The sequence below is a fragment of the Elephas maximus genome, chromosome 13, assembly GCF_024166365.1.
Source record: "Elephas maximus indicus isolate mEleMax1 chromosome 13, mEleMax1 primary haplotype, whole genome shotgun sequence".
Lineage (NCBI taxonomy): Eukaryota > Metazoa > Chordata > Mammalia > Proboscidea > Elephantidae > Elephas > Elephas maximus.
Genome location: NC_064831.1, coordinates 80,666,587 through 80,691,141, shown reverse-complemented (window position 1 = coordinate 80,691,141; position 24,555 = coordinate 80,666,587). Strand labels below are relative to the sequence as shown.

At 38.0% G+C, this 24,555-nt stretch overlaps 1 protein-coding gene across 9 annotated transcripts in view; it reads left to right on the top strand.

The window, feature by feature from the left end:
* AKAP13 (A-kinase anchoring protein 13) overlaps positions 1-24,555 on the top strand; it is a 395,855-nt gene that overhangs the window by 198,699 nt on the left and 172,601 nt on the right. For 8 of the 9 annotated variants that reach the window (XM_049905678.1, XM_049905675.1, XM_049905676.1 and 5 more), the window contains exon 6: positions 22,459-22,657. In XM_049905678.1, the coding sequence (XP_049761635.1) occupies positions 22,459-22,657 (199 nt within the window). Of the gene's footprint in view, positions 1-5,601; positions 7,213-22,458; positions 22,658-24,555 lie in introns of those variants that run through there. The other variant, XM_049905679.1, reaches the window with a different exon arrangement.

Below are 24,555 nucleotides of genomic sequence, written 5' to 3'. Positions count from 1 at the left end.
GGTATTTTCTTGATTTTTTTAGTGTAGAGGTATCAAACTGATTTTTGTATGTTGATCTTGTATCCTGGCACTTTGCTGAATTCTTCTATCAGTTCCAGTAACTTCCTTGTGAAGTTTTGGGAATTTTCTATGTATAGGATCACATCATCTGTGAATAGGGATAGTGTTTTGCTTCTTCCTTACCAATTTGAATGCCCTTTATTTCCCTTTCTTGCCTTAATTGCTCTACCTGGGACTTCCAGTACAATATCGAATTAAGAGTGGTGATAAAGGGCATTCTTGTCTGGTCCCTGTTCTCAGGGGAAATGCTCTCTGTCTCTGTTGAGAATAATGTTGGCTTTTGGTTTTCTATATATGCCCTTAATTATGTTGAGGAATTTGCCTTCTATTCCTATTTTGCTTAGTGTTTTTATCAGGAAAGGGTACTGGATTTTATCAAATGCCTTTTCTACATTGATTAAGATGATCATGTGTTTTTTTTCCTTTGTTCCATTTACGTGGTAAATTACATTGATTGATTTTCTAATGTCTAACCATCCTTGCATCCATGGTATGAATCCAGCTTGATTGTGATGTATTATTTTGGATATGCTGTTGAATTCTCTTGGCTAGAATTTTTTGTATTTGTGTCTATATTCATGAGGGATATTGGTCTGTAATTTTCTTTTTTAGGGATGTCTTTATCTGTCTTTGGTATCGGGACTATACTTGCTTTATAAGATGAATTAGGGAGTGTTCTTTCCTTTTCTATATCCTGGAATAGTTTGAGTAGAATTGGTGTCAGCTCTTTGCTGAATGTTTGGTAGAATTTTCCTGTGAAGCTGTCTGGTCTGGGGCTTTTTTTGTTGTTGTGGTTGTTGGGAGTTTTGTTTTTTTTTTAATGACCTCTTCCATTTCTTCTTTTGTTAACAGATCTATTCACATTTTCTATCTCAGTTCATGTTAGTTTAGGTAGGTAGTGTGTTTCTAGAAATTTGTCCATTTCTCCTAGGTTTTCAAATTTGTTGGAGTATAATTTTTCATAATACTCTGTTATGATCCTTTTTATCTCAGTTGGTTTATTGCAGTTTCTCCCATCATATTTCTTATTTTGGTAATTTACATCTTTTCATTCTTTTCCTTTGTCAGTTTGGCCAGTGGTTTGTTGATTTTATTGATCATCATGAACCAACTTTTAGTCGTCTTCATTCTTTTATTGTTTTTCTGTTTTCTGTCTCGTTTATTTCTGCTCTAATCTTTGTTATTTCCTTTCTCCTGGTGACTGTGGGCTTCTTATGCTGCTCTTTTTCTGTTTATTCTAGTTGTAGGGTTAAGCTGTTGATTTTGGCCCTCTCTTTTTTGTGTGTGTTTATTACTATAAATTCTCCTCTGAACACCTTTTGCTGTGTGCCAAAAGTTTTGGTATGTAGTGTTTTCATTCTAATTTGCTTCTAAGAAGTTTTTTTTTATTTCATTTTTAATTTCTTCTGTAACCCAGTGGTTTTTAAGCAAGGTGTTACTCAATTTCCATGTATTTGATTTTTTTTTCCTTTGTTCTTATTATTGATTTCTAGTTTTATAGTGCTGTGATCAGAGAAGATGCTTTGTATTATTTCAGTTTATTTTTTTTAATTTATTGAGGCTTTCTTTATGTTCTCAAATATGGTCTATTCTGGATAATGATCCATGTGCGTTGGAAAAGGATGGGTATTGTGCTGCTGGTGGGTGGAGTGTTCTTTGTATGTCTGTGAGGTCAGGTTTGTTGATTGTGTTATTTAGGTCTTCTGTGTCTTTGTCGGAAACCTTGGTGACATAGTGGTTAAATGCTACAGCTGCTAACCAAAGGGTTGGCAGTTTGAATCCGCCAGGCGCTCCTTAGAAACTCTATAGGGCAGTTCTACTCTGTCCTATCAGGTTGCTATGAGTCGGAATCGACTTGGCAGCACTGGGTTTGGTTGGTTTGGTGTCTTTGTTGAGTTTCTTTCTAGTTGTTCTGTCCTTCATTGAGAGTGATGTGTTAAAGTCTCCAGCTGTTAACTATGAAACCATTTCTCTTTTCATTGCTGTTAAAGTTTGTTTTATGTATTTTAGAGCTTCTCGTTGGATGCATAAATATTTATTATGGTTAAGTCCTTTTGTGGAATCACCCTTTAATCATTATATAATGCCCTTCTTTGTCTCTTGTGATAGATTTTGGCTTAAAGCCTATTTTGTCAGAGATTAATATTGCCACTCTTGCTCTTTTTTGGTAGCTGTTTGCATGGTACACTTTTTTGCATCCTTTGATTTTTAACCTATTCAGGTCTTTGTGTCTAAGGTGTGTCTTTTATAGGAAACATATTGGTGGGTCATTTTTTTTTTTTTTCATCGTAATAGTTTTTAAAGCATGGTTGGTTACACTCAAGCTGTCCTTTTACATTTTGGTTCTAACCACAACCTAATAAGTGGGTAGAGTAGATATTATTATCCCTATTTTATAATCAAAGAAACTGAGGCTGGAGAAGTGAAGTAATTTGCCCAGTTACTAAGCTACAAAGTAACAGAACTTGACTCAGGCACAGTTTTCAGTGATCTGTCCAGACTGAGCTGACACATGTGAATGTGCAGCAGCACACAGACCAAGTCTGGCATGCACTGAGCGCTCAGTCATGGTTTATTATTGTAGTCGGCAATGTTGGCCCCTTGCAAGGGGGGTTTGCCTCTAAGCTCTTGAGCCCTTCTTTTCAGACACTTGAAACTTGGGTTCAGGGTCATATGGCAGAGTAGCTACTCAAAGTGTTCATATTTCCCAATGGAAGCAAGTGCTTTTGAGCAAGATGTTCTGTCAACATAGTGATTGCCTTGTTAGGGTCTTCTTCAGGTACTTGATAAGTGGGTCCTCAGTAGCCCTTATGGTGCAGAACAGGTTTGGAGCCTTTGCATTTGCTTAGAAGGGGCAAGAATGAAACAGATGTTCAAATTTGATTTCAAAATAGTAGCTGGAGAGCAAGATTTGAGATGACTTTGCATTTCTTGGAAACCCTGTTGGCGTAGTGGTTAAGAGCTCTGGCTGTTAACCAGAAGGTCAGAAGTTCACATCTACCAGGTGTTCCTTGGAAATCATATGGGGCAGTTCTGCTCTGTCCTATAGGGTCGCAATGAGCTGGAATCGACTCAGTGGCAGTGGGTTTGGTGTGTGTGTGTGTGTGTGTGTTTACATTTCTTTGGCCTGAGTTCCAACAGTTGTTCAGTTGGTCCATCCATTCATCCATCTGACCTCCCTTCTCACTGTGTGATCTGGATCTTTGCGTTATGGTAAAGATGAGTCAGTTGAACTAAGTGGAAACTAGAGGCAGGGAGACACAAATTTTGATTGAAATACTGAATTACCTGCTTTGTATTTCCGTTGTTACATTGGTGTTCTCCATTCTCATTTAAGTTTTCTCAACAGATCTCTAAGGTGAGGATAGTAGAGTTAGTATTCTGCAGATGAGAAAGTTGACCCTGGGAGCTAAATAGCTTGCTCAAAGCCGTACAGTCAGTAAGTTGCCATTATTCATGAGACTGTCTTTAGGTTGTTTTCAAGCTTTCTTGATAAATGTTGTGAGCAAGCTTGATTGGTAACATTGTCAGGCTTTTAACCAAACTAACGTGATAATGATTCAGAAATTGAGTTTTCACTTTTTTGGGTAAATATTCAACTGGGTTTTCAGTCATCCTTTTTGGGGGGTAAATTTTCATTGAAGGGTTTTAAGAATTTTGACATATCATAGTTCTTAAGCATTCAACTAGTAATTTTCAGGTTTCCCCTGTCTGGCACCGTGCTGGGAAATTACGAAATGTACTTTCTGCAAATGTTTATATAACAATAACACTTACTTGCCATTTATTGTAAATATTTGTGCCAGGCATTTTACATAAAGTTTCATGTATTTTATCCTCTTCCCATTCTTATGAGGGTGCTTATATTATCCCCATTTCACGAGGAGATAGCTGCAGCTGATAAAGTGATGCAGTAGCCATTTGAACCAGGTCTAAAGCTCGTGAACATTTACACGTCCTAGACTTGATGGCAGTGGGTTGGGTAGACATTCTAAGCAGACAGATGAGTGTCGGAAGTTGGTTGGAGTAACAAAGCCATTCCATGTGTCCTGTGTTTCTTCCTGTATACTTTTTTTCCCTCCATGTTTACCCTTGGTTGCCATGTAACATTTAGGCCTCAGAGTTTTTCCTCAAAGAGTTGTGAAGTTGCACAGCTTAATCTGTGGTCACAAGTTCTCTATGGCAACAGCATGTGATTTTGAAAACACTTGCTTCTCATTTCACTTAAGGCCTAGGTGGAAGAAAATATGAATCTAGAATGTAAAGCTTGATAGGTGTATGTGAGAAAATGAAGGACCCGTTGGCACCTTCCACTCTTTAAAAAACAACAAAGCTTTAGTAATCATTACACGGTGTCTTTGTTGGCTCAATTTTGAATTTTCCATAAAGACACACCATTAGGAAGACTGGAAAATTTTACCTACATTTACTGTTAGTAGAAACGAGTGATTCTTAAGAAAGGGGGGGGGGTGGGGAATAGGTGAGTTGAATAACCATTTTAGCTAAAATCAATATTTGACCAAAGCTGAGTATCACCATCATATAATGAAGTTCTGTGACGCAAGCATAAATATGGAATTGTATCACATATAATTAATCGGTCCTATACTTTTTTTTTTGTACTTTTATTAAAGTGTAATAGTTCTGTTTTAGAAGTTTGATCTTATAGTGCAAGAATAATAATTTACCAGTATTCCCATGTACTGGATTGCTCTTGATTGACTAAACTCCACATTAATATTATTAATCTGTTGGGTTATCTAGCAAATTAATAATTCAGGAAAATTTTTTAGTAACATGTTTTCTAGGAGAAATATTATACTTAGAATTCTTGGTTTGGCAAATCTCAAAAATCTTTTAGCTACTGAAATTGGTAGGCAGCATATAACAGTCGTTTTGACAAGGTTTTGTGTAAATGTTTAGTGTACATGCACACTTAGGACTATAAAGAGTTGCATTCTTAAAAGCATTCTTATTAAAATCTGTTGTTTTGACATTTGAGGAGCAAAAACAAAATATTTTGAGTATCTCAGTTTTTTGTAACACTTTTTTTGCCATGTAGATAATTTACCACAGTTATTGCACATGATTTTGGCATTTTTCCATCTTGTAAAATTTGGAGGTGGCAGAGTTGACATTTTACTTTTAATGTATTTCTTATTAGATGTGAATAATTTTCAAATAGAACTTTTCCTTGAAAGACATATGGCTTAAGTGGAGTGAAATCTGTGAATTAAAAAATATATATATTCTTTTTTATGTTTAACATTATGGATGCTAGTTAACAAAACAGTTAATCAAAATTAGAACCTTTATATAATTTAATATCTATAATTCTTTGTAGCATTTAAATGTTTTTAAATATTTGCTCAAAAAATTTTCTTCCTTTAGTTATCTAACTGATGTACTGTCTTTTAATGTTCATGTTAAATATCAACCTATTTCTCTGTTTAACCACTTGAAAACTCTTGTTTTTGAACACAGCGGTAACAATTTTACAGGCGTTTTCCTCTCACCATAATATACATTTATGCTATACTGGCCTATAAAATTTCTACATACAAAACACCTGAGGAGATTTGCACTTTAAATTGTGTGTAGAATACTTAGCTTACTCCTGTGTTATCATTATTGCTCGCGTCGATGTTGCTTCACTGCTGGTAACTTCTGGAATGACTTGGTCATGGATCTTGTACACGCTCAACAGGCATCCACCTGCTTGTCCCTAGAAGTGCGAAAGCTGAACTTCGGTGCATTCCTGTTATTTAGCATCTCTGAGCCTGTGTCTTCATCTGTAAGATGGGAAACAGTAGTATGTACCTCATAGGTCTGTTAGGATAAAGCAAGAACATGTTCATAACTTAGTGTGAAACTTAGCGTGTCCCTTTATTTGGAGAGCTGGAAAGTAGATTCATTGGAAATACGATAAGCACTCAGCTTTATACAAACATGGCATCTCTTTGCTCCAAAACCTAGTGTCTGACTCACTGTTCTCTGAGTGGCTTTGCGCCACTACTGTGACAGTGATTCCTTTAAACTGTAGAGAAATTTGAGCTCCATTCTCATCTTGGTTTTTTTGAGGGGGGATAGTGATAGGCGATGTGGGGGTAGTTGCCTGATAGTTATCCCACAAGCAAGGCCTTCGACACTTTTTAAAGCCTTTCAAACTCAGAAACTGCCGTCTTTTTTGTTTATCAGAATTACACCAGCCCTATAATTTTTTTTTTTTTTATAATATACCATATAGTCATAATTTATTGAGCACTTCAAGGTGGAGGGCATACACTGTGCTAACACTTGGCATTCATGCTCATTTGGTCCTCACAATTAACGTAGTATTCCCATTTTACAGATGAGGAAATTGACATGCAGAAAGATTTAAGTAACTCGTCCAAGATCACACAGGTGGTAGTGGCAGAGTAAGGAATCAACCAAATCTGTCATACTTTCCAGCTCATGTTCTAACCATTACCTTATGAAAGTTTTCTGGTTTTAATTAATTAGAAACAGAAAATGTAGAACAAATAGAATACTGGCACACAGTAGTTGCTTAAATTATTTGTCCCTTCTCTTTTTTGTTTCCTTTGCCCTTCATGGTAGTTGTTAAGGGCAGAGTGGCAGTACTACGAAAAGAAAAGAAAAGGGGAAGGAAGAGAAATACTAAGAATATGAATGCTGAAATTTCTGGTGAATTTGTGTATGCACGAATGCGTATCTGCCTATAACTAGCCTAGCATTGAGTCCCCTACAAATGCCTGATAGTAGCCCCCTGTTAATTTTGAGGTGGATCAACTATTTCTCTCTCTCTCTCTCTCTCACACACTCACACACACACACACAACTGCCTACTCCCACCACACAGCCTTTTCTGACGTTTGGTCTCTCTCCCTCTCTTTCAGTAGAGTTGTGGTTAATTTTATAGAACTCATTGAGGCTTGGCGCTGTTGTGCTAATGTGGTCAGGGAAGATACTGCAATAGTCCCCAAATAAGGAACTAGGTGTTGCAATTCCTTGTCAGAAGTAGACTCACAGGAAAACACCCCTTTTGGGAGGTCTGACCTGGGTATTTTTCTCTGTTCTTAAAGCTATAGTACGAAGCCAGGTCCAAAATAGGATGGGCTTGCGATATTCGGGGTGCTCAGGCAGGCGTATGTGAGTATCAGCCTCCAAACTGATGTGTTCTGATCTTCATTGTTTATTCTGACATTTTCTCTGGCTTTGTGTTGTATCTGAAAAGAAGCATCTTTGAATTCCTCTGGATGCTAGGGTTGTTAAGTTCAGAGAAGTGTCTTTCTCAGCAGTTGATTGGGCAGGGTTTCACGTATATGTTAGCATCAAACCTGAATTTTTCTGAGTTGCAGCGTGCTAGGGAAGGTAAGAAGGCAGACCATGACTGGTTGTTGTTTGTTGCATAGCAGCTAGAATGCTGGGGAATTAGTTGAAACCCGCCCCCCGTGGCTTATTAAATTTTGCTGTGCCACGTACATACACCCATAAACCTCAGCTGATTCGGCCGACTATGAATGTTCTGTTTGAATGCTGTAATTACAACTTCTGAGGGATGGCGTCTAATTTGCATTTTCCTGTAGTCGAAAAACTTGCTGTGGATCCTGTAAAATCTGTGGTAACAGGGAACTTGATTAGCTTCTGATAAATATTGCATCACACTTACAGTTTGTATAATTTGTGTGTTGTTACAGTTTGAAACTGTGATACAGGCAAGTATCATCGTGGGTAGTGGAGAGAGTACAATTGTTTTAGAGTTAGGTCTGGGTACAGATTTTGGCCTTTTCATTTACTAGCTGTGTATACTTGGGCAGATTATCCCTTGAGCCTCACTTTCCTCACGTGCAAAAGGAAATCCTTTGGCACCTGCCTCAAAGCTGTTGTGAGAATTAAAAGTAGATAACATTTGTCTAGCACCATACTAAATAGTTAATATTGTTAAGTTCCTTCTTTTTTTTTTTTCTTTGCCTTCCTCCTCCTAATGTTTTCTCCCCACACACAGAATAAAATCCTAATTCCTACCACAAAGCAGAAAGCTGTCTGAGATCTGAGCCCTGCATCACTCTTGAACGCCATTTCAGAACATTCTCTTCATCTGTTGCTTTCTGCGTACCCACACAGGAGCTGGTTATTGCCACCTCAGGGTCTCTACTTGCTGTAACCCACTGCCTGATACATTCTGTCCCAGTAGCTCCACACGCTGGCTCTTCCGTCTGATTTGGGTCAGTTGTCATGTCACCCTTCAGACAGATTTTCCTGGCTACCCATCTGAGTTAACCACTGTCTCCACCCCTAAGATGCTTGCTACCATAAACACCTTGTTTGTTTTCTTCAAAGCACTTAGCTCTACCTGTAATTATACCCCTCCAGAATATAAGCACCCTTAACAGCAGGCACCTTGGCTGCTGTATGTTCATTAATAGAGTTCCAGCATCTAGGAATATATCTGGCTCATAGTGGATACTATGTGAATATTTGTTGAATGGTTGAATGAATAGTGTATAACTCAGACCCACCCTTTTCTGGAAATAATGTTGTTTTGAGGTATCTTAAAATAAAATATGAACTTAACAGTATAGAGAAGACCAGGTCCCAGATAGAATACATTATTAATACATTTAAAAGCCATCTATGGTGTTACCTTTTCAACAAGCTTTTGGAAACATTTTATCAATAATAGAAAAATATCTGTATGAATACTTGAGAACAAGTATTCATATAGAGCCTAACATATTTTCATTTACTGAGAAATAGTGTTTTTGTAATTGCCTCGTGTTTAACCCAGTCCCCTCCTGTTTCATAGGATTTTTATTTACATTTTAAGCTTCATAAGAGTAAGTTGAAATGCCATATACACTGATGCTGTAATCATCTTCTGGGATCTTTGTATATGCACACCCTTTTGGAGAACATGTGCTAATGTGAAATGATTTTGTTGCTTAGATGGGAATGTTCAGTAGAATACTCCTTTAGTACCATTTTCAAATGTAATCGAAAGAAACATTTTGCAGTTCATTAATCCATTAGTGACTACAGATTGCTTTGGAATAAATAGATGGCTTGAAATGAATTTTAAGAATTTGTATTTTTGCCCTCTTTTCAGCCCTTAGCTGTGTGAAACCTTGGTTGGTTCACTTAAACTTCATGCTCCTCCATCTATATATAGTACATTGACCTTGTTGTTTGTAAGATTAGGTATGATACTTACAATAAAAGTGCATTGAAGAACTGCTTTATAATTGTGTTATTTTTATTATATACTATGATTACTTCCGGCTGTCCTTTAAAGGATAAAAATAAATGTTATATGGTTTTGGAAAAGCAGCAAATTATAGGAAACATGAAAAAAGTCACATGGAGTTTTGGAGACATCGTTTCTTTATTACGACCTGTTTTATTCACCGGCATACTTCTAAATAAAATGAATTCGTTTCAACAATTGAATTATGAAAAGTACTGAATCAGAGCAATGTGTTATATAAAAATCCACGGTCACTAGAAGCTTATTGGACTTGTTAAGTATGGGTTCTTTTTTGAGTTTTTAATGGCAATAACTTGATTACATACATAAAATCAGGTGAACTTTTTATGCCTGAAGGTAGGGGTCCTGCCCAGACTAATGAGCAAAAAAAAAAAAAAAGTTTTTTCTCCCTAAATGGGAAAAGCTAGTTTAGATTACTTGTGATTGAGGTTATTAGTTTCTAAAATTAGGACAGATCACTTATCAGTAGAATCATGGAATCTTCACAGTTGGCAGCTTGTTAATCAGTTGATCTTACATTTTGCTTTTACACTGGAGTTATGGATTCATATTTAGCTCTTAATCTTTTGTTAGTTGCAGATGCTTACAGTAATAAGACAGGAAGAAACATATGCACATCTTTTCTACCTTGATTAGATTATTAGCTGTTTATTTTCTTGGGTAATCATATAGCATTACTCTTTGTTTTTGGTTTGTGTTTTTGCTCCATGAGAAAGCTAAGGAAGGTCTTGGCATTTTAAAGACTTGTTATATTTCTACCGGTGGTTGGTACTGAAATTTTCTCCATGACCTGTTTTCTGTCATCAGTTAGAAATTAGTTTATCCAGTTGTATTATTTTCCTTGTTTCTGTTTAGTTTGTAAACATTTCTGTCTTAGTTATCTAGTGCTGCTATAACAGAAATACCACAAGCGGATGGCTTTAACAAACAGAAGTTTATTCTTTCACAGTTTAGGAGGATAGAAGTCTGAATTCAGGGCGCCAGCACCTGGAGAGGGCTTTCTTTCTCTGTCAGCTCTAGGGGAAGGTCCTTGTCTGTCAGTCTCCTAATGAAGGAGCTTCTCTTTCCCTTTACTTCTCCTTCCCCCGCCCTCCTTTCTCATTAAGTAACATCAAGCACTAGTTATATGAAGGACAGTAAATAGTTATCAAGCCAATAATTGCCATGGAAATGGCAAAAAGACAAGTTCTGAGAGAGTTCGTCATAGCTTTTGTACATAAATAATAAGTTCAAGTAATATTTAAATAGAAATCGCTATCTAGTCACTTGTGTCTAAGTCATCTGTTGAATGATAGGGTTGAAAAAGAGAATTGTGTGACTGAGCAAGTAGAGATTGGTTACCCTGGAATTGTTTCTCAGGTGAACATCTGTTTGAAGTGTGTGGTGTTGGTCTGGGAATGAACTAAATGTAACTGTGCTGAAGTGTGTACCCAGACTTCTGTGCCATGGTTTATTTCTCCTATGTTCATTTTAAGTAACTCTCCATGACATTTACTCTTTGCTTTCTCTTCTCTGACTTAGACTAGAGGCAAGAAGGATAACAAAGAGAGAGAATTATTTATTTTTTTAAGTTATGCATAATAATATTGCTCATAATCACATCACCATACAACAGTTTTATTTCTTTATCAGATATTACATCCCACACTGTGCAGGGTTTTTTGAACAGTTGCAGCTGATATTCCATTTTGCATTCTCATATTTTCACTTTATCATATTCTTTATTTCTATGGTCTCTATAATTTTTTAGACCTCTAAGATATTTCATTATGTTTATCATTTGTCTTTAAATCATTAACCAGCGTTCTATGTTAATTTCTGATTTTTTTTATAGTAAAACTAATGAATGCTGCAGTGAACCCCATCTTTTACCATTTGATTTTTACTTCTGTTAAATTATTTCCTTAAGAAAAATTCCAAAGATTGTATATAAAATTCATTGTGGTCCTGCCAGCCTGAGCTTTTCTTTCTTTATACTCTGTTTCTCCTTTCTTTTCTTTTAAATGAGCTGGCACCTGTAGGCTACATTATCATGGTATTTTACAACCTTGGTTGCACATTGGAGTCACCTGGGAATCTAATTACACATTAGAGTTACATAGGGAGCTTTAAAAAAATACTAACACTTGAAGGCCGCCTCTACAGATTCTAATGTAATTGGTATAAGATGTGACCTGGACATCAGGATCTTTAAAAGCTCTCTAGGCAATTAAGGTTAAGAACTTTGCTTCGGTGGGAAAATTGGGCTTAAGGTTACATCTGAAAATTAATTTCTAAGTGTTATTTATTGAATCAGGTTAGTGGCTTAAATAAGAGTAGCCATTAGTAGACAACTAAGGAGCTTGGTCATGTCAATAAGTAGTTATTAGTCTAGAATAAAATTGATTTAACTTTAGTTTTTCCTCATCCTGTGAATGTTGGTTTATTAGATAATGATGCATATGTAACAGATACCATGGTGGGATATTGAAAATTACTTCTTCAAGATCTTGAAAACAGTGTAGTAAGGTGGAACTAGACAACACAGAGCTTTGGCTAAAACAGGAGCCTGGTCTTCCAGAAGTCATGGAACCATTGAGTAAAGGAACCATTTGAGTAAGGAAGCCCGCCAGGATGAAAAGCGAAAGACAAAAATGACCGTAGGAGCCATGGACCACAAACTACAGCCTCTATCCATGATGCACAGTGGTCTAGAACTTGTATACTAATTTCCCAGAGTGTGCATATTATGATGTTTTGTTTCATTGGTGCATTTTCTGGTGCAGCGTAGGCAGCAGAGGCAGTTTTGAGTGGTGGTTTACAATGTTGGTCCAAATCTTGGCTCCATTACTTACTAGCCATTCAGCAAGTTACTGAATTTCTCATAACTTCAGTTTTCTCATCTGCAAACTGGGGTAATAGTATTCCCCCTTTACATGATCGCTAAGGGAATACATATAAAGATGATACATATAAAGCACACAACTCAAGATCTGGTACGTTATTTAAAAAATTAACAAATACTAGCAATAAAAAGGAGCAGTTACGGTGCATACCCACTCGCTTGTGAATAAAAAACTAATAGTTAATGAGTACCTCCCAGTAATATATGTATGTATGTGTCAATTCCGACTCATAGCGAGCCTATAAGACAGAATAGAACTGCCCCATAGAGCTTCCATGGAGCTCCTGGTGGATTCAAACTGCTGACCTTTTGGTTAGCAACCTTAGCTCTTAACCACTATACCATCAGGGTTTGTATATATATATATATATATATATATATGTTTTTTTAAGGCCGTGTTATCTATATCAGGAGTTCAAATCCACCAGGCACTCCTTGGAAGCCCTGTGGGGCAGTTCTGTTCTGTCCTATAGAGTCGCTATGAGTTGGAAGCAACTCGACGGCAACGGGTTATGTATGTATAGGAGTCACTGGGTGACCTAAACAGTTAATGGACTTTTCTGCTAACTGAAAAGTTGGAGGTTTGAGTCTACCTAGAGGTGCCTCAAAAGAAAGATCTGGCAATCTACTTCTAAAAAATCAACCATTGTAAACCTCCTGGGGTCACCATGAATTGGAATCAACTGGAAGGCAACTGGTTTTATATATCTATGTGTACATATTTTTAATTCTTAAAACAACTCTAAACAAGCAGATATTATTTCCACTTTTCTTTGTTCTTAAGAGATGAAAAAACTATGGCGCATAGAAGCTAAATAACTTATTTTAGATCAGACCATGGTATAGATGAGTTTCTAAGCTTTTTCCATCGTAACACACCTTGTTTTAGCCTCCAGGGAAATCTTAAATTAACATAAATATGTGGTGAATTGGTATGGTGAGTAGAGTATTTCTTTCCCCTGAGGAAAAGATAAATGCTGGTTGGTATAAATTTTGTGAAATTTGTGATGAACAGTTTGGGCATGTGATTTTTGAAGTTGATGCTGTTCTTCATTTGAGTAGAATGTGCTCATTCTGAAAATAACTAGGCGGTGAGAATTTGGGCAAGGCACTTTGTGCTACATTTTGTCACCGCCTCATTCAGAACTGAGAACGTTGTGGTTGGTCTGTTCTTCATTCTGTTGAGCAATTCAGCAGATGGTGGACTTTGAAACTTTTTTATCAGAAAATGTGTGTGTGTGGAAAAATGTTCTACCTGGCATGGACATTCTTTTGATTTTTAAAGAAATTTTCCCCCTAAAGGCCTCTTTGTTTCATGCTACATTCAAATGTCCTTAGATACTTCCTGCTGTGGGCGTGCCCTGAGTGCTCCTGGAGTCTCCTTCATATTGTAGGTCTGTAGAGATCAGAGATCAGCCCTTTCTGCCTCGGGCAATGCAGCATTGTCTTGTCAAGTAGAACATAGGCTTTGGAGCCTGGATGCAAATGCTTTACTCCATTACTTATAAGCTGTGCACTCAGTGAGGGGGCTACTAAAAATCTGCTGAACGTCTACTATGTTGGATAATTTGTTTATTTTCCTCTTTAATTTCCACAGCAACTTTATGAAGGGACAGTTTACTGTCTTCTTTGTAGAAATCACAGTATAAGTTCAAAAAGGTTAAATATCTTGCCCAGTTGCTCCCTTCCAACTTGACTGTGACAGAGCTTGGGCAAATGAGTTAATATTTCTGAATCTCAATTTCCTCATCTCTGAAACAGGAATAACACTACTTTGAAGGGCTGGTATGAGGATTAAATAATACAGTGTATCTAAAAGTGCCTGTTAGAATACTTCTCTCTTAGTAGACACCTAAATAATATTAGACTTTTCCCTACCTTAGGTAAACAGTACTTCAACAGTATTCATAGAAGAGTAACACTGTTGTCACCGCCATCTTTTTTTAAGTTAATGTTTTATATTTAACTTTGGATTTTGAAAAAAATTTAAACTTACAGAAAAGATGCAACAGATACAGAACTCCTGTATACCCTTCCTTTAAATTCGCCAGTTAACATTTTGTCACATTTGCTTTATCTGTGTATGCGTTTGTGTACACAAACATAATTTTTTCCGACAAAGGTGCAGATATCATGACATGATTCTGTTGTACTCCTTAAACATTTCAAGATATACTTCCTAAGAACCAACGACATTCTCTTAAATACAGTGCAGTTATCAAAATCAGTAATTTAACATTAATATAATACAGTTATCTAATAAATAGTTTGTGTTCACTTTCCACTGGTTGCCCCAATAATTTTTAAGAAATTATTTTTCCTCCTGATGTTAATCAGACACTGCATGTACTTGTTACGGCTCTTCATTCTCCTTTTCCACCTTTGCGTTTTAAGCCATTACTCCCCACTACATTGGGTTGTACTAGAATTACTTCCTTAAACTACGTGTCCTTTCACAAAGAGTAACTTAGTGATCTCAAATCCTTTGTAAGTATCTTTTGGAAGACAGAGTAATAATCTTACTGGTCTGACCTAGACTGCAGTCCCAAATTTGAATATCTACATCGTGCCAGGAGATATTGCAGGGTAGTGGGGATATATAGTGTTTGACCTCAGTAGGGCTTATGGATGAGTAAAGAGATGATTGCAGCGTTGTGCAGCAACCAGTCTTTGGGAGCACAGAAGAGAGAGCCTACTCCGGAAGTTGTGCCGGAAACTAGATATAATTCAGGGCTCCCAGGAATGTTTGAAGACTATATAAATTGCCTCATGATCTGAAGATGGAATGTTCCAGGGTAATCATGATTATCAGCCTTTTATACCTTGAAGTCTGTTCTGGGACCTGGTTGAGTGTGAAACTCTTAAGAGCCCTCAGTGCTGTCTGATGGAGCAGTGTATGAGATAGTGCCTGTACTGCATAACTGCTGCAGTTACTGGCAAAATACCCTTTCTTTTCTTCAGAGTAGAGCCCTGTTGGCCAGTGGTTAAGAGCTCGGCTGCTAACCAAAAGGCCAGCAGTTCAAATCCACCATCCGCTTCTTTAAAACCTATGAGGCTGTTCTACTCTGTCGTATAGGGTTGCTGTGAGTTGGAACTGACTCAGCGGAAACGGATTTTCTTCATAGTGGTGGTCTCCTCATTGGGATGAAAATGAATGGTGCTAGAGATTTCTTTTAGACCTTCCTGGAGCACTTACATTTCTTGGTCTACAAATCTCATTTCCACTCATTTTTCAAAAAGTCTCACCAAGACCAGGTTACCCTTAATCTACCAAGTGAAACAACCAGAATTTCTAGTACATTCATGGGTATGCTTTTCTGTCCTGCCAGACATGATTTAGTTACAGTAAAATCATTGTGTACATTATCCAAGGTAAATTTTAGATACCCAAGCGTAATCTTCTCCACGGCTAGATACAAGGCTGAGGGATAGGTTAATTGCTAACTGTAGACACAGGGAGGGTTTCTAATCAAGAGAAATGCTGACTAGTTGTTCTGCAAGTCCAAAGGATACTAAACAAGGAAAATGAGTTCAAAGTAGGAAATACGTAGTTGTACATAAAGGAATTCTGTACTTCTGGAATTAGCAAATATTTTGATACTTGTGATTCTGAGGGAAATACTGGATTTCCAAGCCTGGGGAGCCTCAAAAAAAGAATGCATCTTTTCATATCCTAACCTAGACTCCATGGCAACAGGTTTTGGTTTAACATAGACTTGTAGATATGAAGCCCACATAGGAGGGAAGGCCGGACTTCGCCTTCCCCATCACCAGAGCAATTCTGTTTCTCCATACGACTTTATTTGAAAACAAAGTTCGAAAAAGTTTTCAAGGTGTACCATGCTATAGTCTTCTAAGGTCTCTTGCAGTTCAGTCTGAAGCTTCTGAGTTTCTTTCCTCACACATTTCTGCTATCTCTCTGTTGCATGCTTTGGGAATACAGGCAAATACTATGTTAAGCAGAGCATACTATGAAAGCAGATGATGTTGGAACTGTTTGTTATTTGAACAATCTGTACTACCACCACCAGTATTTCAGGCAATAGAGAGCTTTATCTATTCTAATACGTGCATTTTTCCAAGTGTGAAATTGGATGCATTTTGATGAACGATGTCATCACACCCTATCAAAATTAAATTTGCCAGTTTTTTCCTTCTTAGTGGTGCATAAAATGGTGGTTCATTTATTAGCATATTAATTTTAATGAAATGTGGTATATTTAGTGCATGAAAGTCCACACTTGTAAGGGGGACAGTTCTGCTTGTTGTGTCTGTGGACGTGGCAGTAACACTAATAAGCCACACTGTGACTATCTGACGGAAATTCATGTTTGACCTAAGACCGTGTGTTTCAATTTCTACTTGAGAAAGCCATCATATTTATCTTTGTAGCCCTGGTATCTAGCACAGTGCCTACCATTTAACAGGTGTTCAGTAAATGTTTGATTGAATGATCTTTGAATATGACATTGTGAGACAGACCATGAAAACAAGATTTTAGATGGGAGTAAATTAAAAAGAGAAGAACTCAATTAACTCCAGAGAAAATAATAAATGGTTCAAGAAAGGAAAAGCAGTCATAGCATTTTACTTGGATCAGCGATGAACAGCATTTCTAAATGCATAATAACATAGACACTGATCCAACCAGAATTATAATTGTTATGAGGAGAAGGGGACAGGCTGTGTGCATGTGTTTGTTTTCTTTTTGTTTTTTGAAAAAGGGGAAGATACCTGAGCTAAATAACCAATTTTCTATGTTGGGAAGTCAATTCGTAATGCCTAAAAAAAAAAAAAGAAAAAAAGAAATGGTACTATAAGTATATAACAGGCTAAGAAGATAAATACTAAAACACTATAAAAGTTGAAAGTGGTTGCCTGTGGTGAGTGAGGTGGAGAGGAAGTTGGGAGAATGCAGTTTATTTTTATAAGCCTTGTAGAAGTGTTTGTGCCTATATAACTAAATTTTAAAAAGCTGTTTTGATCTATACCTCTCTATTTCTCATTGAATTTGTTTCGCAAAAATATATTGTTCACACTTTATTGCACAGGCATTTTGATTGTATAGACTGGCTTATATGCATCCTTAACTTAGAGAATTCATCTGTAGGAGGATGGAAAACAAACAGAAAGAATTTAAAATAGTGTAGGTACCTACCACTGCATGCACTGGACATAGACTTCACAGTGTGAGTGATAAGGAAGACCTAAATCTGTTTTGCCTCAGTCAGTCTCAGTTCCTCCAGTCGTCTTGTCTGTGCATGTCTTGTTCTGCCTTGAGAGTCTACAACTGGGAGATTGTGGTGCAATTGATTACTTTCGTGTGGCCTTTCTGCCCATGATCTTGTAACTCCCACCCAGGTGATTGGACAGAACTGTGTGATAGGGTAGTTGTGACCTACCAAGGGAACTGCCAGAAATTCAAGCCAGATTCAGAAGAGGACGTGGAACCAGGCATATCATTACTGATGTCAGATGGATCCTGGCTGAAAGTAGAGAATACCAGAAAGATGTTTACCTGTGTTTTATTGACTATGCAGAGGCATTCAACTGTGTGGATCATAACAAATTATGGATAGCATAGTAAAGAACAAAAATTCCAGAACACTTAATCATGCTCATGAGGAACCTGTACGTAGATCAAGAGGCAGTTGTTTGGACAAAACAGGGAAATACTGTGTGGTTTAAAGTCAGGAAAAGTGTGCGTCAGGGTTGTATCCTTTCACCGTACCTATTCAGTCTGTATGCTGAGCAAATAATTTGAGAAGCTGGACTGTATGAAGAAGAGTGGGGCATCAGGATTGGAGAAAGACTATTAACAACCTGCATTATGCAGATGACACAACCTTGCTTAATGAAAGTGAAAAGGACTTGAAGCACTTACTGATGAAGAGCAAAGACTACAGCCTTCGGTGTGAATTACACCTCAACATAAAGAAAACAGAAATCCTTACAACTGGACCAATAAGCAACATCATGATAAATGGAGAAAAGATTGAAGTTGTCAAGGATTTCATTTTTCTTGGATCCACAGTCAGCACTCATGGAAGCAGCAGTCAATAAATCAAACGATCCATTGCACTGGGAAAATCTGCAAAAGACCTCTTTAAAGTCTTGAAAAACAAAAATATCACCGTGAATATTAAGGTGTGCCTGCCCCCAAGTCATGGTGTTTTCAGTCACCTCATATGCATGCAAAAGCTGGACGATGAATAAGGAAGACCGAAGAAGAATTGACGCCTTTGAATTGTGTTGGCAAAGAATATCGAATATACCATGGACTGCCAAAAAAGCGAACAAATCTGTCTCGGAAGAAGTATAGCCAGAATGCTCCTTAGAAGCGAGGATGGCGAGATGACTTCTCACATACTTTGGACATGTCATAAGGAGGGATCAGTCTCTAGAGAAGTACATCATGCTTGGTAAAGGGCCAGCGAAAAAGAGGAAAACCCTCAATGAGATGGATTGACACAGTGACTGCAACAGTAGGCTCAAGCATAACAATGATTGTGAAGATGGCACATGACCGGGCAGTGTTCGTTCTGTTGTACATAGGGTCACTATGAGTCAGAACAGACTCGATGGCACCTAACAACAACAAGAGGATTGGTCAGTTTTGCCTTAAAAGAGAGCCAATTCCAAAGCAGAGAGGAGAATCCTACCATTACTAAGGAAGAAGAGCCAGGAGCGGAGAGCATATCTTTTAGACCCAGGATCCCTGTGCTGAGAAGCTCCTGGAAGCAGGAGACTGAGACAGGGAGAGAGAGCAAGCTATAATCCTGAAGACGGTGAGAAGTGGTGGCAGGAGAGACCTGGTGGCTAGAGACTTCGCGGTGGGCTTCCCAGCCCATGAAGAGAGAAAGCTGAGCGCCTTTGGGGAGAGGCCTAGGGCCAGGGAGAAGCGTGGCTGCGAACACTGTTGAGAAGAGGCTGTCCTGATGGAAGAACTGTATTCTGAGTAATTGTAGCTATTACTTCCCTAATAAGCCCCATCATCATAAGTATGGTATGTGAGTTCTGTGTGGCGATTGCAATGAATTAGTGAACCCAACAGAGAAGTAGAGAGTGTTGTGCGAGGGACTGTTGGTGTCAGAATTGGTAAAGATGGTGGACAGAGGAGGCATGTCTGACCCTCGCCTCATAGGAATCAGCCTTGGGCTGTTGATCTTGATTCTCCTTCCTTGTGAAGCTAGAGGTCACACAATGCCCCAAGTTGTTTTTACAGAGATGTGTAGTTTTTATACAAGATAGCCCCCAAATGTTAAGCCAGGTTTTTATTTGTTACTCAGCCAGAGGAATAGTAATTAAGGAAAATTCTTCATACACCCGTATTTTTGTATTATGTGCTGACTTTAGATCTTAAACTCTTGGTAAATTGCAGCTCCAGTTGACAGATGCAAATGAGACACAGCCCCACAGCCAAGGAGCTTGTATTCTAGTAAAGAAGACATTCATCAATTATTGGAAGTGTGGAAGAAGCAGAAGTTCAGAGAGATTTTTAAGCTAGAGAGAGTTTTGGGATATGTACTGGGACTATGGGCCTGGATGAAAGAAGAAGACAGTTCAGAAAGTTGACATGTTCATGTCTGAGATGTAAGGGGAAGAAGAAGAAAGAGCCAGAGAAATCAGTAGATGAATGGGGACAGTTCTTTATGAGACTAAAATTCCAAAGAAGAGTCAGGTTAATATTTTAAAATTTTGTAAAACTCAAGGAAGGTCATTGGATTTGGGGATTCATTTGTTGCTTGTGACCTGTGAGAGGGTGAGTAGAAGCCAAATTGCAAAGGTTAAAGTGTTGTAAGTGAGTGACAAGGAGGTAAAGATGGTGACTCCTTGAAGGGAAGAAAGAGAGGAAGAAGACAAAGTAATTCAAGGAGTTTACAGCAGAGTTTCTCAGCCTCAGCAGTATAGACAGTTTGGAGCTGATCATTCTTTGTTGTGGGGGCTGTACTGTGCATTGTAGGGTGTTTAGCAACATCCCTGGCCTCTACACGCTAGATGCCAGTACCACCTACTATACCAGTTGAGACAACCAAAACTGTTTCCAGACTTTTGCAAATGTCCCCTAGGGCAACATTCCTGACTGAGAGCTGCTGGTTTATAGGGTCTAATAAGGATTGCAGCGGCTGCTGCTGCTGCTGTTTCTACCACTGCCAGTAATCCCTTTTACTGCCACTGCTGCTGTGTCTAATACTGATCTTTAAGCATTCTTGTAGGTGGATGGAAAAGGAGCTAGCCCAGAAGCTGGTAGACCACCACAGGCCACCAGGGGATAATTACTGAAGCGGTACCTGAGGAGGGCAGGAGGAAACAATAGCAAAACCACTGTTTTGAAAGTTGAACTTAGAAGTTCCCTGTCTCTAACTGGGTGTAGTTGGTAGAGTTTTTAACTGAGTCATTCAGCTGAACTTTGAAATAACTATCTTACAGTCACCTTACTTAGAGTAGAGCAGCTTGGTAAATACATAAAACATTTAGCATAGCATAAGCTAAACTTATGTTATGCAACTGTTGGGCACCCGCTCTTGAATATAGAAATTAACAATAAGTTTATGTTGGGCAGCCTTAATTGTTACCCTGAGCCAGTATGTGAGTCTTCAGTTATAGTTTTACCACTATAGCATATTTTTAGCTTTAAAATTCTAATTTTCTCCAGGTAAATTGTTAATAACAGGCAGATATGACTTACTAGACAAAACTCTGGAAAGGGAGTTGAAGTGGTATTCCTCAAATTTGTGAATGGGTATCTATTATTTCTTCGATTTCAAACCATGATAATGATCTGAAATGTAACCTTCTTTCAGACTCTCTGAGATACTTTACCAATCTACTGGTTGCTTAGATGGGATATAATAAATATGGTATGGGGGTTTTCAAGGATGTTAATGTTCTAAAGAAAGGGATAATAAGGGGACATTCAAGATAAGGAGTAAAAGGCTGATGGAAAGCATAATCTATTATTGTGCTACTATGTTTGGTTCTTTAGATGCGTTTTCTCTAATTCTCAAAACAGTGCTTGCATTGTAGTATCCCTATTTGCAGATTGTAAAATTAAAGCCCAGAGAAGTTAAGAAACTTGTCCAACATCACATACCTAGTGCTGGGATTTGAGCCCAGATCTCTCCAACTATACATTTCACCATCTTCACACTAACAAGAAAGGGCAGTCTTGCCAAGGGTTGGGGCTTCAGAAGTTTATCAAAATGTGGTGAATCCTGAAGAGGCTGCTGAACACTTGACACCTGTGCCACATTACAGCAATTGTGTCATCTGCAGTTGTGCAGTGTATCCCTGTGTACCTCATCCCTGTTTATCGTATACTCCAGGATTCTCTCATCTGGTATGAAAAATACAATACTGATTGCGTATTTTATTGCAGCAGGCACTATGGGTATAAGTATGCCTTCTAGAAGTAGGGGTGGAATTGGAGTTGCCGTGGCCTCTAAAGAAGATATCCACTTTTCAAATTAGTTGGCTTATAGTAGTGGAAAGTTCATTATAGTGAACCACATAAAGGGAGATTTCATGCTTTGAGTCCCATCCCAGGAATGGCTTTTCATACACCTGTGCCCCTGTCACCTTTATGTGCATATAATGTATGTTTCTAATGATAGGAGCTGAGCAAAGATATTTGTTTTTTAAATTAAAAAAAAAAATTAACTTGTATTTCTTGGTATTAAGTGCCTTATTCAAAATAGGATTTGATGATTATATTGACAATTATAGAATAGTATGGCAATTGTGTTAGTTTTTCTATGGAGTTGACTGGGTATTTCGAGAATGCATCCTCCACTTATAAAAGGTGGAGGGCACTTGCATGGGCTGCAGTAACTGGTTCTTCACTTTTTAATATAATTGACTGCAATTAGCATATAGTATAACTTATTTTAAGAGAAACTCTTAATAAGTCTTGCTAAAACCATCCTCTTTGCGCTTCCTCCTTACCTGGTTGTTAGCATAATGTTAGGATCCCAGGTGTCTCTGTATCTTGGTCAAAAGAACCTCTGTATAGAGGACTCCTGCAGTTTTCATTTACCCTTTTGTGACCTTTAATGAGGAGAATGGAGCAATTAGTTACAGGCCTGAAGAAACAGGGCACTACACAAGCCACATTTCCACATCAGAGCCTCCTTTTCAAGACAATCAGGTTAGAACTTTTACATAAGACAGAGAGGGCTAAATCTATGCCTGGGAGGCAGAATGTGTATATTCACCAGAGCGTGCTTGCTTGCTTGCTTGCTTGCAGGGAGAATGCTGGAGAACCAGACTCCTGGAGCAGTTTGTCCTATGAAATACCCTACGAAGACTGTTCTGTGAGGCATCATCGAGAGCGGGACATCTATACGTTAACCTCTGAGTCTGAATCACATCATGAACCCCCATTTCCTGGAGACACTTGCACTGGACACATTTTTAAACTTAGGAACATCCAACAGCAGTTGATGGTAAGGAAGAAAGTTTCCGCTTTCGGGCTTCTGTGAGGTTTACCTTCCTTCTTCCCCCCGTAGACCTTGCTGTGTAATTAGAACATAAAAATCCTTCCCCCAAAGATTGAGAAACCTGTTAAGCAGTAATAGCAGTATTAGTTGGTGCCACTTACATATACAGAATTAGCATTTAGAGTTGTAGCAATAGGGAGATGAGAATTTTTCATTGGCTTTTGCCAGATTTTTGAATAATGGAAGATGTACATACACACACATATTACAGATACAGAAATACACAGCCAAAACCAAAAAAAATCAAACCTTTGCCGTTGAGTCGATTCCAAAACATAGCAACCCTAGAGACAGAGTAGAACTGCCCCATAGGGTTTCCAGGGAGCTCCTGGTGGACTCGAACTGCCAACCTTTTTGTAAGCAGTCATAGCTCTTAACCACTATGCCACCAGGGTTTCCAAATATGCAATTAGTGCGAAATTTTTCTGGCATAAAGGAAATTTGTCTTTTTTAACTGTATAAAACTGAATGAGCAGAACAGTTTCTGAGATTGTTGCTAAAGAACAAAAACTGCAATTACTCAGGAATGAAGCCTTTTCACAACTATTTCAGTGAGTGATAGTGTTACTGTATTTAAATTGATAGTTATATGGTAAAAAAGATCACTAAACAAAATAAAGATTTTATAACCCACTCAAGCCTTCAAGATAAAGTTGTTGCCAGACATAAAAACATTAGAGTCCTTTAGTAGCATTTATTATGGATAATATAAACGTCATATGGCTACATCTCCCTTGGCCATAACATCTGAAAGACTAAGTTTAGATAATTTTTCCACCCAGTTTAGTTCAGAGCTGATTTGATTTGGAAACAGCTTGGCAGTAATTTCATTAAAGATCATCCAGGGTCAGCCCAGTGCCAGAGGCTTGTTTGGGAGCAGGCATTTTTGAGACCAGCAGGCCAAGAGGCTTCATAGCAAGGTTGTGTGGTGCGCCTGCCTCTGCCTTCCAGAATCATGTTTGTTCCAGGATAGGTGTCGTTTTGTTTTCCTCTGGACGGACTGGCAGGAAATCAGAATGTGCTTTAGAGCTCTTGTGGCTAGGTAGATGATAGCCTAACTGACTGTGGGAATGGTTAACGGGAAGGCATGAGAAATTAAAAATGTGGAAGGATGCATGTGTTAAGAGCTGCTGAAATTCTTCAAGGAATATCTCTTGTTTCCTGGATCACTGTTCTGTGATGTTCGCTCTTCATTAGATTTAATGATCTGCTTTCATAGCTTTAAGGAGACTGCCACATTCTCAGTGGAAATGGAAGCAAGCTACTTTTGAATAGTCTGAGGGGTATAGCACGGAAGCTTTCAGTGAAGATCCATTTTTCTTCTACTTTCGTATAGAAGGACTTGAACACATTTCACACTTGCCTGTGTAGACTTTTATGACAGACCCAGTAAGTAGACAGGAACAGTGATGGAGTAGTATAAGCTCAGTGTATCCACTGAGTGAATAAATGATCAAGAGGATGGAGGAAAGTAGATATGCTTGGGATTATTGCAGTAGGTCAGATATTGAGTGAAGAACAAGCCACCTGTTTTAAAAATAGTTCTTTATGTGTTGAGGAAAACGTATTTTTAGTAATAGTGAATTTTTATATAAAGGTAAACTTATCCTAATAAATCAATTGTATTTGTTTTGCCCCATTTCCTTCTAGGGCTTATCTACATACACATGTTTTGTTTTTTTTTTTTGCATAATTATAATTTTAGATTAACTAAAAAAGTTTTTTTCAACATTGTATTACAAGTATTTTTTTCCTGATTTCTCTGTGGTCTTCATAGTTAACATTTATGTAACAGCATGGTAGTCTTTCCATTAGGTTGATGAGCCTTGGTTATTTTAACCATT